The sequence below is a fragment of the Monodon monoceros genome, unplaced genomic scaffold (assembly GCF_005190385.1).
Source record: "Monodon monoceros isolate NGI ecotype Baffin Bay Population unplaced genomic scaffold, NGI_Narwhal_1 Super_Scaffold_3, whole genome shotgun sequence".
In the NCBI taxonomy this organism is placed as follows: domain Eukaryota; kingdom Metazoa; phylum Chordata; class Mammalia; order Artiodactyla; family Monodontidae; genus Monodon; species Monodon monoceros.
The window spans coordinates 67,660,278-67,676,917 of NW_021703780.1; the positions used below are offsets into that span (position 1 = coordinate 67,660,278).

Sequence of the window (16,640 nt, forward strand, 5' to 3'; positions counted from 1 at the left end):
CTGTGACCCTTATACATGAATGGAAATAGTAATCCCGTCTTTGCCTGTCTTACTCCGTAGTTTGGAGAATCCGTTGAGATGAGAGATAGGAACATGTTTCTTTTCTTAGATACTGTGTGCAGGTGTGCACATGGTGTGTTTATAGGGGTACAAGTGAGCGTCGGGGGCGTGAAATGAGATTACACTTAGAATTCAGATGTCAGGAAATTTAACCATAGACAGATGTGAAAACCTCTGTTAATGGAGAAAAGGAATGACTGCTTTCTTGTCAGAATGAAGATGTTTGGTTTTAAACTTACTCAGTTCCTGCCATTTTGAAATGTTTGCCCATTTCTTTTCAGCCAAGGAAGTGGACACGTGGGAGCATTTGGTTCGTGTCAGGCAAATGAAGCAATACTAAGAAAAGACTTCTTTTATAGAATGATGGGGCTTGGCAGTTTTCACATGACCTGGGCCCATTAGATCCCAGGGAGGCAGCAAGCTACTTTGATCAGCCCCACGCAGGGCACATAATCTCACTGCCGTTTACCTTGACCTGAGCTGTCAGAAGGGGATGTAAAGGCCTGGCTCAGTTAAGAAAGAAAGACTAGCTCTGTACTTCCACCTGGGAGAGGCGAATGGATCTGGGCCTGGGTGTCAGAACTGCTGGTGGGGCTCCCTGACAGTGAGACAAGGTCTCCGCCCAGGTGCTCAGACATGCAGCATCGGGCTCTGCTTTTTTTCTCCTTTTTTTTTGTGGATGATGCCATGTTGGCATTTATTGAGGCTAAGTGCTCATTTCTCTGCTCTGTACGGTGAGAGGGTCTGCAGAGGTAGATGCAATGGATCTTGCCCTCAAGGTAGTGACAATCTACAAATTATACAAGACGACACCTCATAGGTTCACCTGCCCAGTTTAGACCAAGAGCTCAGGAAAGCAGGGCAGTGCCTTGCCTCTCTCTGCTTTCTTTCATGGCCTCCTACGTAGTTGGTGCTCAAGCATTTTTTTTTTAAACATCTTTATTGGAATATAATTGCTTTACAATGTTCTGTTAGTTTCTGCTGTATAACAAAGTGAATCAGCTATATGTATACATATATCCCCATATCCCCTCCCTCTTTCATCTCCCTCCCACCCTCCCTATCCCACCCCTCTAGGTGGTCACAAAGCACCGAGCTGATCTCCCTGTGCTATGAGGCTGCTTCCCACTAGCTAGCTATTTTACATTTGGTAGTATATATAAGTCTATGCGACTCTCTTACTTCGTCCGAGCTTACCCTTCCCCCTCCCCGTGTCCTCAAGTCCATCCTCTACATCTGTGTCTTTATTCCTGTCCTGCCCCTAGGTTCATCAGAACCTTTTTTTTTTTTTTTTTTTAAAGATTCCATATATATGTGTTAGCATACGGTATTTGTTTTGCTCTTTCTGACTTACTTCACCCTGTGTGACAGTCTCTAGGTCCATCCACCGCACTACAAATAACGCAGTTTCATTTCTTTTTATGGCCAAGTAATATTCCATTGTATATATGTGCCACATCTTCTTTATCCGTTCATCTGTCGATGGACACTTAGGTTACTTCCATGTCCTGGCTGTTGTAAATAGAGCTGCAATGAACATTGTGGTACGTATCTCTCTTTTTTGTTTTTTACATCTTTATTGGAGTATAATTGCTTTACAATGGTGCTCAAGCATTTGTTATGATTTACTTTCATGATTAACTGCAGGTGGTGCAAGTTTTAACTCTGGGGTGGCAAATAGTTTTGACTCACATGCCCACTCCAGTCTGGGGGTGATGCCTGATTGGGCACCGTGTGAAGCTGCGTTAGGGTGCAGTCGGAGGAGTGCTGGCTGGAGACCGGCGAGGGGTGTCTGCTGCAGGGGTGCCTGGGGAGCAGAGGCAGGAGGCACACAGCGGTCATTTGCCTTCCCCGATAAGTGCATCATGCTTTTGAAAGGGGGGTGGGCAGAAGAGCACTCAGGGGAAATGAAATGCCCCAGTCTTCTCTGAAAGGGTGGAGCAGGATTTAGATCAATAGAAAAAAAATGCTTTCAGGGGCGGAGAAGAGCAGTGACAGAGACCAGAGGGTCCAGTGAGTGTGACGTATATGCAGGGTGTTATGGGAGCTGACAGACGGGAGCAGAGGGGGTCGTGGAGGAGGAGAGGGAGCTGGGTGGAACAGAGGCCCTGTGCCCGGCGGGGTAACATATCAGCTGTTTGTTGGTACGTAGAGCATAGACAGATTGTGTAGAGGTCCTTGGGGATGCCAGATGGAGGAATTGAGATGTGATACTGCCCTCTGCTTTTCAAGAAGCTTTCCCAAATGCTCCACACACAATTAGTTGCGCCATCCCACATCTCCCCACAGGAGATTCCCAGTCCTCGGCTTTAGCTTTGATTGTCGTCTGCTCTGTCTAGAAATGTTTATGTATACATCAGCTGTCCTCCACCAGGACATGGACACTGTCTTAGCCATCTTTTATCTCCAGTGCTCAGGACCGCACCTGGTATGGAACGGATACCCAGTGAATATGGTTGAATTAAATTGAAATAGGGTGCCTGAAGTCCAAGCAAGGTGGGGTGGAGGTGGGCAGTGCCTTCGTGGTGAAGCTGGGTGAGGAGGTGTATGGCTGCCAACCACAGAATGTACCCACTACCGAGGGGTCCCAGGATGAGTGGGATGGGAAGCAAGCCAAGTCTGAGGCATCAGGTTTTCAGGAGTGTGTAGAGTCCCAGAAGCCAGTTGGAATTGAAGACAGCAACAGAGAATGGATGAGATGGAAGGAGGAAATCTGGAAAGCTGAGCCTAGATGAACTCCCAGAGGCAGTGACTTGCAGGGCTTATGGGTCCTGTGCACAGAGAACCATCGCCAAGCCTGTGGGTCAAAGGGAGTCATCCAAGGAGTTGAATCTCTTGAGAGGTGAGGAGCTGCTGAAGATTCTCTTAGGTGCTTTAACTTTCAGAGAAGCAGAGTGATCCTGTAGGCCCCCGGTATCTAGTTAGGACTTTTGTTTGCAATTGACCAAAAACCGAACCTAAACTGGCTCAGTTTATTGGCTTTTGTAACTGAAAAGCCCAAAAGTGGGGGGAGAATTTTGCCTTCAGGTTCAGCTTGATCCAGGGGCTCATACAGTAGCATCAGAGCTAGGTGCTTTCCTCTGTCTGAGCTTCTCTGTCTTTCTGTTTGGCTCTCTCCTCATCTTTTGGCTTGGCTTCCCTAGGTGTTGGCTTTTCATCTTTATGTCCCCCTGGTAACTCTAGGCTTATAGCCTCTGAGAGCTAAGTCAAGCCAATGACAGAACTTCTGGCCTAGTGGCTGAGTGAAACCCAGGATTAGCTTTAACTGGACCTGGTTGGTGGGCATTGGGACGCATGCCTATCCCTGAACCAGTAACCTGGGTCACATGCCGACCCCTGTGGCCCCTGGACTGAAAGTAGGAAAGGAGCAATTCTCAGAGGGAAGTCAGGGTGCTGTTACCCTGCGAGCTTTGCTGGGTGGCAAGAAGCATAGTGAGCCACCCCCTGCCAGCTGCTTGCTCTACCCCTGCAGCCAAGCAGCAGCTGCGTCGGTGCTGCCGGTAAGTGAGGCCACATCCAGCGAGAGTGCCCTGTCAGCTTCCTCCGCCCTCTTCCCATGGACCAGGTGTCTTTGAAGTTGGTCTCCATGGAGCGGTCAGCCAGGCCACCTTCATTTGTTGTCTCGGGTACATTCTGGACGGCATCCGGGGCAGTGGCCCTGCTTGGCCTGGGTGGTCATGGGATCGCTGGGCTGGCGACGGTCCTATGAGGTTTCTGTCCCATCTCCTGGTCCTCCTACTGGGACTCCACTTCCAGAGCCCGGGAGTGCGGCCTTGCCCCTTCCTGTCCCGGTGGCCTTTGATGGTGAGTTTCTGATGGTTCACAGGGCTCTTTCCCACTTCACTTAATCTGATTTTCACCGTCACCTGAGTGGGCAAGGGTGAGTATCCTGGTTTTATGGATGAGGAAACTGAGAAGCCGAAGGGGCAAATAGCTTAGCCGAGTGCCACAAGAAATGGGCTCACTCACATGTGCTCTACAATTTGTACTTAGAAACCAAAGGTGAAGAAGAAGGAAGGCATGCTGCCTATTCCAGCCAGTCTCTTCATGTGAATGTGGCATCAGCTACCCATTGGCGGCCCTCTAAGTACATACTTCATTAATACCTGCAGAGGAAAGCATTACCTCTGTTTTCATCCCAGCACTCTGAGCTGAGGCCGCCTGCTGCTCCCCGTCCCGTGATCCCCGGTAGAGTTTACTGGAGGTTGAATCACACATCAGAACCCTGTAAGAGTGGCCACAGCTCCTGAGGGCACCTCCTGGAATGTGTGAGGCAGCAGGTGGGAGGGTCCCTCGGGCAACCTCGGGTGACCTGGTCACCTGACAAGGCAATGGCTGCTCTTGGGTCTTGCTGCTCCTGGTTGGCTGTCCTCCCTGGGGTCCCTGGTCCCTCACACGGCTTCCCTCTGAAGCCTGAGTCTGGACATTGCTCATCAGGTCATAGAGAATTGTAATTTCACACTGGAAGACATCATCCATTCAGGCTTCTTGTTTTACAGGTGAGAAACAGAGACCCAGCCTTAGAACCTGACCTCCTCTCACTCCCACCCCCAAGTCCATGGTGTCCCTCGGTCCCTTCATCCTCCCCCTCCCCTCACACCTGTGCTCCTGCAGCCCTGGACCTCTCATCACGCTTGACTGATTTGCCCTTCTGGGTACTCCTCCCTCTGACTAGAGGTGGGGAGGCCGTGGGTGCAGAGCAGGAGCTGTGAGGCTCTTCCCAGGTGTTTAGCCATGGGCGTTTTCCTGGGACAGGGCCTGCAGTATTGTTATGGGTGGGATGTCTGTGTCCCGCCCCCCCTCCCCCACCCGTGTTCATGTGTTCAAAGCTCAACCCCAGTGGGATGTTGTGTGGAGGTGGGGCCTTTGGGGAGTGATTTGGGTTAGATTAGGTCTTGAGGGTGGGGCCCTCATGTTGGGATTAGTGCCCTGAGAAGAAGAGGAAGAGATCTCTCTCTCCGTGTGTATATTTCCACCAAGGAAAGGCCAGATGGGGACATCATGAGAAGTCAGCCATCTGCAAGCCAGGGAAAAGGCTCTCACCAGACGTCAGATCAACTGGCACCTTGATCTTCCCAGCCTCCAGACTGTGAGAAATAAGCCTCTGTTTGTTTCAGCCACCCAGTCTATGGTATTTTGTTATGGCAGCCTGAGCTGACTAAAACAATTATGGAATGTCTTAGCAGGAAGGGCTATTGAATAATGTTTGGTCAAAACTTCTCATTTTGCTCATTTATTTCTTCATTTATAAATACTCAGTATCTATTTTTGTGACAGACTTGGGAATACAGTGACATATGAAATAGAAATGGTCTCTGATTTTATAAGAAATTATCATTTATTGGGAGAGACAAGTATCAAAGAGGTAGTTTTTTTTTTTAATTAAAAATTTCCATTGTGAATAGGGCTATGCAGAAATATGGTGAGCTTTGACAGTGGGCCCAATTTTGTCTGGGAGGTCAGCAAAGCTTTTGCTGAGAAAGTGTCATTTAAGCTGAGCCTCAAAGGACAAGTAGAACTCAGCCTGATGAAAAGGCGGGAATTGGTGGGGGTTGGGGTGGGGGGAGGCATTCTACAGCGAGGGAACCGGATGTGGACCTGAGTCAGTCAGGGGCTGAGCTGGGGCCAGCAGAACACAGATATAGCTCCAAGCCCTGCGTTCTCTCCACAGCCCTGTGCTGGGCTTGTGCTACTGCCGTGTCAGGGTTGTGTGCTCACCAAAGAGGGGAGTGGACACACACGGGGGTAGGCACACCAGGTGGGTGAAGCAGCGTGGGCAGAGGCATGGAGAAGGGAAAGCATGGACTTGGGAACACAGTGGGAGGGAGCAGCTCGGCCCAGGATTTGGAGTGGACACTCCTGCAGGAGAGAAGCAAGCAAGCCAGAAGGTACAGGAGGGTGGAAGGTGAAGGCGTTCACCGGGGGCTCAGGCTGGGATTGAAAGAGAGGGCCTGTGAGATGTCGGGATCAGCTATTTATTGTCTCTACACTCTGACCGTTGATTCCAGGTGTGTTATAGGAAGGGTTTTTGGTAACTTAGAAAGATTCCTACCCTGCTTGTTTTGCTTTTTGGTACATATTGCTAGAATCCCAAGTTCTCATGTTTTTATAGTCCCCTTTCAGTCTGGCTTTGTTGCTTAATTCCTTCTCTTTTTTTCTTCTCTACCTCCTATTAGCACCTGTGAGTACTTTATGTGTGCCCTGTATGGTGCTGGATGCTGGGGTTTCAAAGACAGTAAGAGATGATCTCTGCCAATGGGGAGCCCGGGACTGCAGGACACAGAAGGGATATGTGTGTGGAGGGGAGACTCTGTACCTTCTGCCAGGGTGTACGCCAGGAGACCACTGCAAAGACTTGGGCCCTGTGGGTGGATGAGCAAAGCAGAGAGGTGAACCTTACATGGCTCATCAAGCCTTTGTTGATCTTTTGACAGCAGGCCGGGAGCTCTGTGAGGGTAGGGGTCAGGCTTTCTGAGGAGGACCCAGGTGCTCAGGGATAGATGGGTAGATGATGGATGGGTGGATGAATGGATGAACGGATGGATAGATTGATGGTGGATGCATGGATGGATGAATGGATGGATAGATTGATGGTGGATGGATGGATGTTAGTACCACAGCACTAGTAAAGGGATGCTTAAAAATAGGACAGCTGCCAACCAAGTACAGTCAAAGATCCTGGCATCTCCTATTCCCTGCCGGTTGACACTTTCTGTTTCTCAAGGCTCTGTGAGGGGTTAACTGGTTTAGAGACTGTTGGTTTAGAGCCTCTCCTGTTTGGTGAAACTTCACTGTTTAAAGAAGATAAATCAGGTTGCAGAATTTGATTTTAAGCCTTTATTTCTCTAGTGACTTGAGTCTCATGGGGGACTTTTCATCCACATAATAGGGTGGTCCCTGGTGAAGAACTGGTGCTTTCTTAAAAGATGGTTTGCTGGCCCTGCCCACCCAGGATCCCTTGCTAGTGAGACAGATCCCTGCTGGTGGCTGGTTGAGTGTGCCTGGCAAATGCAGGGAGACTGGGGTGCAGGAGTCATGTACTCTTTTTGTTTAGCCTGGGCTAGGGCTTTTAAGGTGCAGTCCCTGCCCAGGGGCCACCTCATTTCATATTCAGTTCTTGAGGGCCCTTGCTCGCCTCTTTTCATCCATCCCATCCCTTCATCCTTTCTTGTGGTTTCTTCCATCCCAGCTGCTGACTCCATATCTTTTCTGTGTGACGTCTCACGGTCCTTCAGCCAGTTGCACGTTCCCACCCCACCCTGCAAGGAACCTGACTTTTTGGTGGCTTCCTTTCAGATCACTAACCCAACATTCTTTTCTCAAATGAACAATCCTCTTGTGAAGTAATTACCTCCCCTTCCCATGATTGTTGTTTTGCAAGATTTTTTTTTTAACACTACATTTGCTTAAATGTGGAGGTGTATTTGTTTTACTGGAGTCCTTTTTTTTTTTTTTTTTTTTTTGTGGTACGCGGGCCTCTCACTGTTGTGGCCTCTCCCGTTGCGGAGCACAGGCTCCGGACGCGCAGGCTCAGCGGCCATGGCTCACGGGCCCAGCCGCTCCGCGGCACGTGGGATCTTCCCGGACCGGGGCACGAGCCCGTGTCCCCTGCATCGGCAGGCGGACTCTCAGCCACTGCGCCACCAGGGAAGCCCTGGAGTCCTTTTAAATGGCAGGACTGGGGACCAAGATGACACTGGCTTCTGGGCAGACTGGTCTGTCATGCTCTCCAGGCTGTGGTTGTTCACCTGGCACCATGGTAGAGTCTCTGTAAGGAAGAATCATGTTACAGCAAGGTTATATTTCTTATAGTCAATTCCATCAAGTAATGCACTGAGGATTTTGGAAAGAGAAAACAAAGTCTTCAAAAAGGAGACAGAGGAGGATGAGAGAAGGGGATAAAAGAACCCTAAACAATTCAGTTGCGTGAATGGCCCTTGTATTATTGTGGCAAAATTACTTGTAAGTAAACGCTAAAGAGGAAAAACAAGCTGTGTTTGGCAGGTGTACTCTCTGTTCCCTGTCTTGTTTGTCTGCTCTGCACTATAGCGCTGTGTTGATATAGGGATATAACTGCTATGAATACTGATGGCAGCAAAAGCCTTTTTTTCCCCGTCTGGCCCAGTAAATAAAGCAGAAAGGATAAAACGGGAAGAGGAATTGTAAAATCCATGTGCTGTTTCCAGCTTACCTTGTTCCCTTACAACTCTAACTTGCAAAAACATGTTGACGATCTACCTTTGGTGGTCAGGGTCTAATTTGAGTACAGCAGATTGGTTTATTCAGGGATTTTTTGCTTCTTGTTAAAGCAACAGAGTGGCTTTTCCTTTTAGCTCTCCAAGTTAGCGTCACTGCCTCATTGAAGCTTTCCTGGATCTCTCCTCTGTAGCTAGTAGCAAAGTCAGTCTCTATTCCTCAGAATATCCACAGTGGCCTGAGTGCACCTCTCGTGGGAACCCACCACACAGGGATGTGGCAGTGAACGGGAAGACGAGCCCTTGCTCTCACGAGGCTCACAAGGAGTGCAGAGAGTAAACAGAGGAGTCCTTGGAGGTCTGCGTGTGGCACGAGGGGGCATGCACGCTGCCACTCTGGGAGGTTTCAGCGGCTCACCCCAGCCTGGAGGGTGTGGCTGGCTGTGCGGAGGGAGTAGGTCATGGTCCGAGAAGGCCTCGCAGCCTGCTGAGGGGTGCGGGGTGCATGGGATGAGATGAGCCAGGCTGAGAGCAGGACCTGATGGCAGATCTGGACGAAGCGTGAGTGTGGAGGTTGGGGATGAGCTAGGCTTTTAAAATTGAAAACACATTGTCTCTGGCTAAGTGACACCACAGAGGAATTTATTAGACTGCTAGGATGGTGTTCTGAGGATCGAGAGGTGCTCTGGGGGCACGTTAGGAATGACAGGGACGTGGGGGGGAAGAACCGATGAACTGGCTTTTCAGTGTGACCAGTGGGGAGTCGATAATGGGGGTAAAGCCTGGGGTACTGCCGGGGTTAGATGGTTTCCCTGCTGGTAAAGAGGAAGGATGCAGTGGTAAGACTCAGTGAAGTCCCACCCGGGACTGGGACTCGTCTGCGATGGAGGGGTGGCACTCTGGCGGCGGACGGCTAGACCCCAGGGTGGCTTAGGCATAAAAGTGCTCACGTGGAACAAAGCAAGTCCTTGCAGGGGAGGAGTGGTCTCACCCTTTGGCCTTATCAGAGGGCAGAACTGCTTATGAAGGTGCAGAGCTGCTCTTTGTCAGTTCCCGCTCCTGGGATGTCCTCTGTGTACCACAGTTGAACCCCTACCTCTTGCACCGGACTAAACCTTTCGAAGATAGGACCACAGTGGAGCCATTTTTCTTACCTTGGCTCCTGGTGTGGGGCCCATCGCGCAGAAGAGGTGCTCACTAAGCATTTCCTGAGCCAAATTTATTCGCCCCCTTGCACCAAGCATCTTAATAAATGAATTCTGTGACTTCCATTTTCCTGAGGCATTCGTAACTTTCCTCGGGTCTCACAGAGGGGAATTAATATCAGCAGAGGACTTTATGGCCTGTATGGGACAGTTTTAATTACTTACGAGTTTTCATTTAGTTATTATTTCAGTAGCTTTTTGCCAGCAAATGCCTCTTGTAAAATTAATCGCACACATCTCAGTGGTCTATATTTCTATTGAAACCAAAGCTGTATAAAGAAAACCTTTGTAAAAGACGAAAGAGCCAACATTTTTAGACCTGCTGATGGATGCATTTTCTCCAGCTCATGGAATCGCATGAGATGGAACTGGAAAGGTCCTAAGAGCCCTCTAGCCTGAGGGTGGCATCTCGGAGGTCTGCGGCAGTCAGATGGGAGTGGCTGCTGAGTCTGGAAGAAAAGGAGGATTCAGGGGCTGAGTCCAGGCTCCCTGGGAACGAGCGTGGTGACCCATCAGTAGTGTCAGCCGGGAGAGGCGGCACGCCAGCAAGGAGGCTGTGGGCTTGCCGTCCTGAATCCCCTCCCCTTACTGTGCAGGTGAGGAAACTTAGGTCCAAGGGATTGGAGGGACTTGCCGAGGTCACCTTGCTGCTCAGTGACAAAGATGATCCTGACTTAGAAGTCAGATGGAAACCCGAGAGGAAGAGAGGGTCAAAGCAGACGCAATTTGCTTTCTTCCAAAGGATATTCTGTTCAAAGCCCTGTGGGAATCTTTGTTGCATCCTTGTGCTTTTCTGGGCCTGATTTGGCAATCTTGGGAGGAAAACACGCTGTATTTTGCAAATGTGTGCAAATAACAAACGTGCTGTTATGTCCTAGGCAGAGTCACTGCACACACATCAAGGCAGGTTGCAAAGTGCAGTAACATAGCCACTGATGAAAAGTGTTTTACACTTAGTTGCTTATGAGAAATTCAGTGTTAGAGTTAAAATGCCTTCTTGCTCCAGGTGCAGTGTTAATTGTTCCATTTCTCATAATAAAACTTTGCTTGGAGAAAAATGTTTATATCTCTGAGATACTGATCTAATCCCTGTTTCTTTTCTTCTTCCCCATCCCCCCGCTTTTTAAAATTTCTTTGTTTCTCTTCACAGGAAAAAGTAGAATATGCCTTCCTGATTATTTTTACAGTCGAAACATTTTTGAAGATTATAGCGTATGGACTATTGCTACATCCTAATGCTTATGTTAGAAATGGATGGAATTTACTGGATTTTGTTATAGTAATAGTAGGGTAAGTCCCTTTTATTTGAGGAGTTTTTTTTGGGGGGGGGGGAAATGGGAGGTGGGGAGTAACAGAAAACAGTATTTTAAAGGAACAGGGTTGGTCCTTCGTGCCAGTGATTGTTGCCAGAACGTGTCAGGAGTTCTTTGAAGCCTGATGATGCTGCTGTCCGTCTCTGGGCAGAAACCAATTTGAAATTCTCTTGTTGTTACTCCCTCTTTCAGTAACGTGTTAAGGAAGGAAGTTTAAGCTCAGCTTGTGATGTGACAGGGTTCATCTTACAGGGCCTTGGGCCTCCACAAATAGGCCAGCCCTGCTGGTGCTTTGAGTCCAACATGTACAGCTCTTATGCTTAACACCCCACTAAGTTAAAAAACCAAAATAAAACAGTAAAAAAGTAATAAATCCTTCATAGCAGTGAGGTACTCTATTTAACATCCCTTGAGGAAAGCTATTAATTTTTTCTGCTGAGTTGGGAGAAAAGATGTGGCAAGCTACTATCCCATTTCACATAACAAAACAAGTGTTTGAAAAATATCAGATATCCGACATGAAATGAAATAAACCAGAAAATGCAAAGAATCATGCCTTCTCCCCGAATCCTGTCACAGGAAGAAGACACCAACAGTTTCAGTTAAAGGAGAATGTTAAAATAAAAAACAGTGGAAAAAAAAAAAAAAAGAAAAGAAAAACGGTGGCCTGTGTTATTCTGGTTCTTCAACACCTGGAAATGTTTCCAGCAAGAGAAAATGAATCAGTGTCGGAGGAATGCTGGGTCTTTGGACCAAATACCCACATAGGAAAACAAGATCTATTCCTTTGCTGAGTCTTAGCTGCCTAGCTGTAAAATGGGTTGCTCCTAAAATTATATTTTCTCCTATCTAGAGAGAATGTTAAATGGCCTTTCTGTTTTTATCTCCATGACTTCACTCAAACGGCTTCTGCAGTTGAGCAAGGTGATTTTTCTTTTGGATTATTCTTTATCACGAATCCTTTAGCTTTTCATGGGAGACTAATACTGCTGGATATTGGGAGAGTGAGATAAATTTTGAGCCTGTTCTTTCAAGCCTAGGGAGTTAAAGTGGGATCCAGAGTGGTAGCCCAACAGGATGATTAGACTTACGGAGAAAAATGTTAACTTTCGCAAAAACCACCCTAGTACATTGGACTCTAAGGTATTGTGGCAAAGGTAGTGCAGCATGAACTAAAATGAAGATATGTATCATACCTTCCTGTATTTGATGAACTTTAACAAGGAGTGGCAAGCAGGAGCCTTACAGGTCTCTTGGTTCTGGAATAATCTTGCTGTGACTCTCCTGACTCTGGACTTCCTGTTCAGCTAGAGTATGGAGCTGCTTAGCTCCATTTCTTTTGTCTCTACCCTAGAAATCATCTTTCTGTCTGGAGGCGTTTTTCGGATTATCATACAGCACAAAGACAGGGAACCAAGAAGAGTGCGGCAGTCTCACTGAGTTGAAGAGACAGAGATGAGTTCAGGGAGGCTGAGGTGGCTGAAATTTGAGAGGCATGATATGGGAGCAGCGAGGGAGATATTGAGAGAAAGAGGTCTGTAAGTATGCCTTGGGGTCGTCTTGAGTTTTGGCTAAAGACTAAGCTACCCTACGTGGGGTGATAGTCCATAAGGCCAGGCAAAGATTACGACTAGGGAAAAAAGAAAATCTGGGGGGCTATAGCTGACTAATAACTAGGACTCACATAGGTCTTTGAGTTGTTCAAGTTATGACCAACCAGAGTGGAAAGGCCTCGTTGAACACCCTGGACTGTCAGTAGAGACCCCAGAAGGGCCATTAGTAGTACGGGCTAACTAACTCCAGAGCAGGGATTGGCAAACTGTGGTCAGCGGGCCAAATTCAGCCTGCTACCAATTTTTGTAAAGTTTTATTGTAACACAGTCACAAGCATTTGTTTACATAGTTGAGTTGTGTGGTTTAGGTCCACAAAGCCTAAAATATTTACTGTCTGGCCCCTTACAAAACAATTTTGCCAACTCTTGTTCCAGAGTAAAAACCAGCTGGAACCCTTACTAATAATATTTGAAAAGAAGCCTGAAAAGGAGCAAACTGACATGCAAGTAACTTAAGTGCCTGCCAAAGCAAAACTCAACACTCTTTAAACGAAGACAACAAAATCCAGATAATTAAAGTGTTCAGCATCCAGTCAGAGATTACTAGACATGTGAAGAATTGTGACCCATAATCAGCAGGAAACTCCATCAATAGAAACAGGCCTAGAAATGACAGACATGGTGGGATTAGTGGAGAATTCCTTTACAGGACTTTTAAAACTGCTATTATAAATATGTTTATGGACCTAAAAGGAATATATGACTACAGTGAGAAAAGATGGGACAATGTAAAAAAAAGAACCAAATGGAACTTTGAGAGCTGGAAAACATATCTGAAATGAAAGATTCCCTGGATTGGCCTAACAGCAGATTAGACTCAATAGAAGAAAATAATCAAGGAATTTGAAGACATAGGAGTAACACAAAAAATAATGATGGAAAATAAATGAATTCCACCTTGGTGACCTGTGGGGCAATATCAAGTTATCTAACATACATATATTTGGAGTCCCAGAAGATAGGAGATAGAAGGGAGACAGAAAAAAATATTTGAAGAAATAGTCCAAAATTTCTAAATGTGATGAAAAATATAAACTCACAAATTCAAGAAGCTCAACAAAGCCCGAGCAAAGTAAACACGAAGAAAGCTACATCAAGGCACATCATGATCATAAATTGCTCAAAAGCAAAGATAAAGAGAAAATCTTAAAAGTAGAGAAAAAGCCAAGCAACTCTGCAAGCAACTGTGCAAGCCAGAAGACAATTGACATTTTTAAAGTGCTAGGGGACGATGTCCACGTAGAACTCTTATTCAATGAAGATATCTTTAAAAATTGAAGAAAGCAAGAAAATTTCCAGACAAACCACAGCTGAGAATTCATCAGGAGACCTGCACCTTAACAAATGTTAAAGGAATTTCTTCACACTGAAGGAAAATGACAATAGATAGAAGCGTGGATCTATACAAAAGAAATGAAGAATGCCAGAAAGGATGAGTGCATGTGTAAATATAAAAACATTTTTCTCATTTTAAAATCTTTTAAAAGTAATTGATTATTTAAAGCAAAAATAACAGCAGTGTATTGGGGGGTTTATAACATCTATAAAAGTAAAATATATGACAGCAGTAGCACAAAGGACAGAAACAAGGAAATAGCCCTATACTATAGGAAGGTGCTTTGCAGTTGGTGGAGTTATTTGAAGGTAGACCATGAGAAGTTAAAGATGTATATTGTAAACCCTAGAGCACAGGCGAGCAAACTTCAGCCCATAGAACAAGAAGAGTTTATTGCCTCCCCTGCCCCGCAACGCTGACAAAGTATTTTATTGTCTGCTTTAGCATATTAAGTTTTATTGGAAGACAGGCACACTCACTAATGTTTATGGCTATTTGGTGTTAGGATGGAAAAGTTGACTACTTGTGACAGAGACCCTATGGCCTGCAATTCCTAAAATAGTTACTATCTGGTGCTCTACAGAAAACTTTTGCTGACACTTGATCTAGAGGAGACACTAGAAAAATAAAGTGGTATGGTTAATAAGTCTGTATTGGAGATTAAATGGAATTTTTTAAAATCTCAATTTTTTAAAAAAGCAGGGAAGACAGGAACAATGGACAGGGAAAATAGAAAACAAATAGCAAGATGGTAGATTTAAACTCACCCTTATTTAAAATCCACCCTTAAAATCCAGAGGTTATCAGATTTTATATGTGTATAAAAACAACACTCAACTCTATAGTGTCTGTAAGAAACATAATTTATAAAGATAAAGACATAAATAATTTGAAAGTGAAAGGACAGAAAAATATATATCATGCAAAACTAATCAAAAGAAAGCTATATTAATAACCAACAAAGTAGACCTCAGAAAAGGGAATATTATCAAGGATAAAGAAAGACACTTTATGATGATAAAGGTGTCATTTCATGAAGATGATGTAATAATCCTAAGTGTGTATATATATACACACACACACACGTGTGTGTGTGTGTGCCTGTATCTATGCATACATACACACAATAGCAGATCTTCAAAATATACGAAGCAGAACCTGATAGAACTGAAAGGGGGAATAGACAAATCTTCAGTTGTACATTTTAATACCCCTCCTTGAGGAGTGTTGATAGAACATCTAGTCAGAAAATCACTAAGGATATAGGGAGATTTGAGCAGTACCATCAACCAATTTGACTTAATTGACTTTTTTAGAACACTGTACCCAACAAGAGCAGAATACACATTCTTTTCTCATGCATATGGAACATTCGGCAAGAAAGACATATTCTGGGCCATAAAACAAGTCTCAGTGAATTTAAGAAGATTAAAATCATATTAAATTATATGTTTTGAATGAATTTAGCAATGTTTCTGGATAAAAGGTCAGTGTAAAAAAGCATGTGAATTTCTGTATATTAGTCATGAACAATTTGAAAATAAAATGTTAATGACATTATTATTTACTATGGCATCAAAAACCATGAACTATTTAGGGATAAATAGTACACTGAAAATGACTAAACCTGCTGAGAGAAATTAAAGAAGACTTAAATACATAGAATGATGTACCATGTTCACGGACTGGAAGACTCAGTATTGTTGGAATATCAGTTCTTCCCAAATTGAGGCATAGATTGAATCCTAATCTAAATCCCAGTAAGATTGTTGTAGAGATGGACAGATTTATTCAAAAATTTATATGGAAATTAGCGAGGCTCTAGACTAGCCAAAGAAATCTGTAAGAACAAATCTGGAACCTGATTTTAAGACTTCCTATAAAGCTACAGTAGTCAGGACAGTGTGATATTAGAGTAAGGAATAGACATAAAGATCAATGGGACAGAATAGGGAGTCTAGAAATAAACCCATATGGATGTGATCAATTGTTTTTAGACAGAAGTGCCTTGATGACTCGATGGGTTGAGGAAACATTTTTCAACAAATAGCACTGGAACAACTATTTATCCATACGAAAAAGAAGACTCTCCATTCTTACCTCATACCGTATACAAATATTACCTTAAAATGAATCATAGCCCTATATTTAAAACTATAACATTTCTAGGAGAAAATCTTTATGACTTTGGGGTAGGCAGAGATTTCTTAGGACCCAAAAAGCACTTGGCATAAAAGAAATAATTGAAATTTTGAACCTTATCAAAATTTAAAACTTTTCTTCAAAGGGGACACTGTGAAGAAAATGAAAAGATAAGGCACAGATTGGGAAATAATATTCCCAATACATATATTTGTATCCCCAATACATACCAAGGACTTGTATTCAGAATTTATAAAGAACTCTTATAACTCAAGGAGATGACCCAGAACGTAAATGGGAAAAAAATTTGAATAGGTCTTCACAAAAGAAGATATGTAAATGGTCAACAAGCACCTGAAAAGATGTTCAATGTCATTGGTAATTAGAGAAGTGCCAATTAAAACAACAGTGACATAGCACTACATACCCACTAGTATTAGTAAAAAGACCAACGAAACCAGATTTTAACCAAAATATGGAGCAACTGGAACTCTGCTTATAGAAATGGAAAATGGTACTATCACTTTGGAAAAGTTTGCCGGTTTCTTACAGTGTTAACCATACGCTAACCATATGACCTATTACCAGGACTATCCTGGGTACTTACCCAAAATAAATGAGAATACATGTTCACAAAGAGACTTCATTCATAATAGAGAAAAACTGGTAACGACCCAGGTATTCCTCAACAGGCGAATGGATAAACTCATTGTGGTATGTTCATACAGTGGGATATCAGTCAACAATAAAAAGAAATGAACTGCTGATAAATGTAA

At 44.8% G+C, this 16,640-nt stretch overlaps 1 protein-coding gene across 1 annotated transcript in view; it reads left to right on the top strand.

Annotated features, from left to right (window-relative positions):
* Positions 1-16,640, top strand: part of CACNA1D (calcium voltage-gated channel subunit alpha1 D) — a 323,373-nt gene that overhangs the window by 153,629 nt on the left and 153,104 nt on the right. Inside the window, exon 4 of the mRNA XM_029243849.1 lies at positions 10,611-10,750. Within this exon, the coding sequence (XP_029099682.1) occupies positions 10,611-10,750 (140 nt within the window). The remainder of the gene's footprint in view (positions 1-10,610; positions 10,751-16,640) is intronic.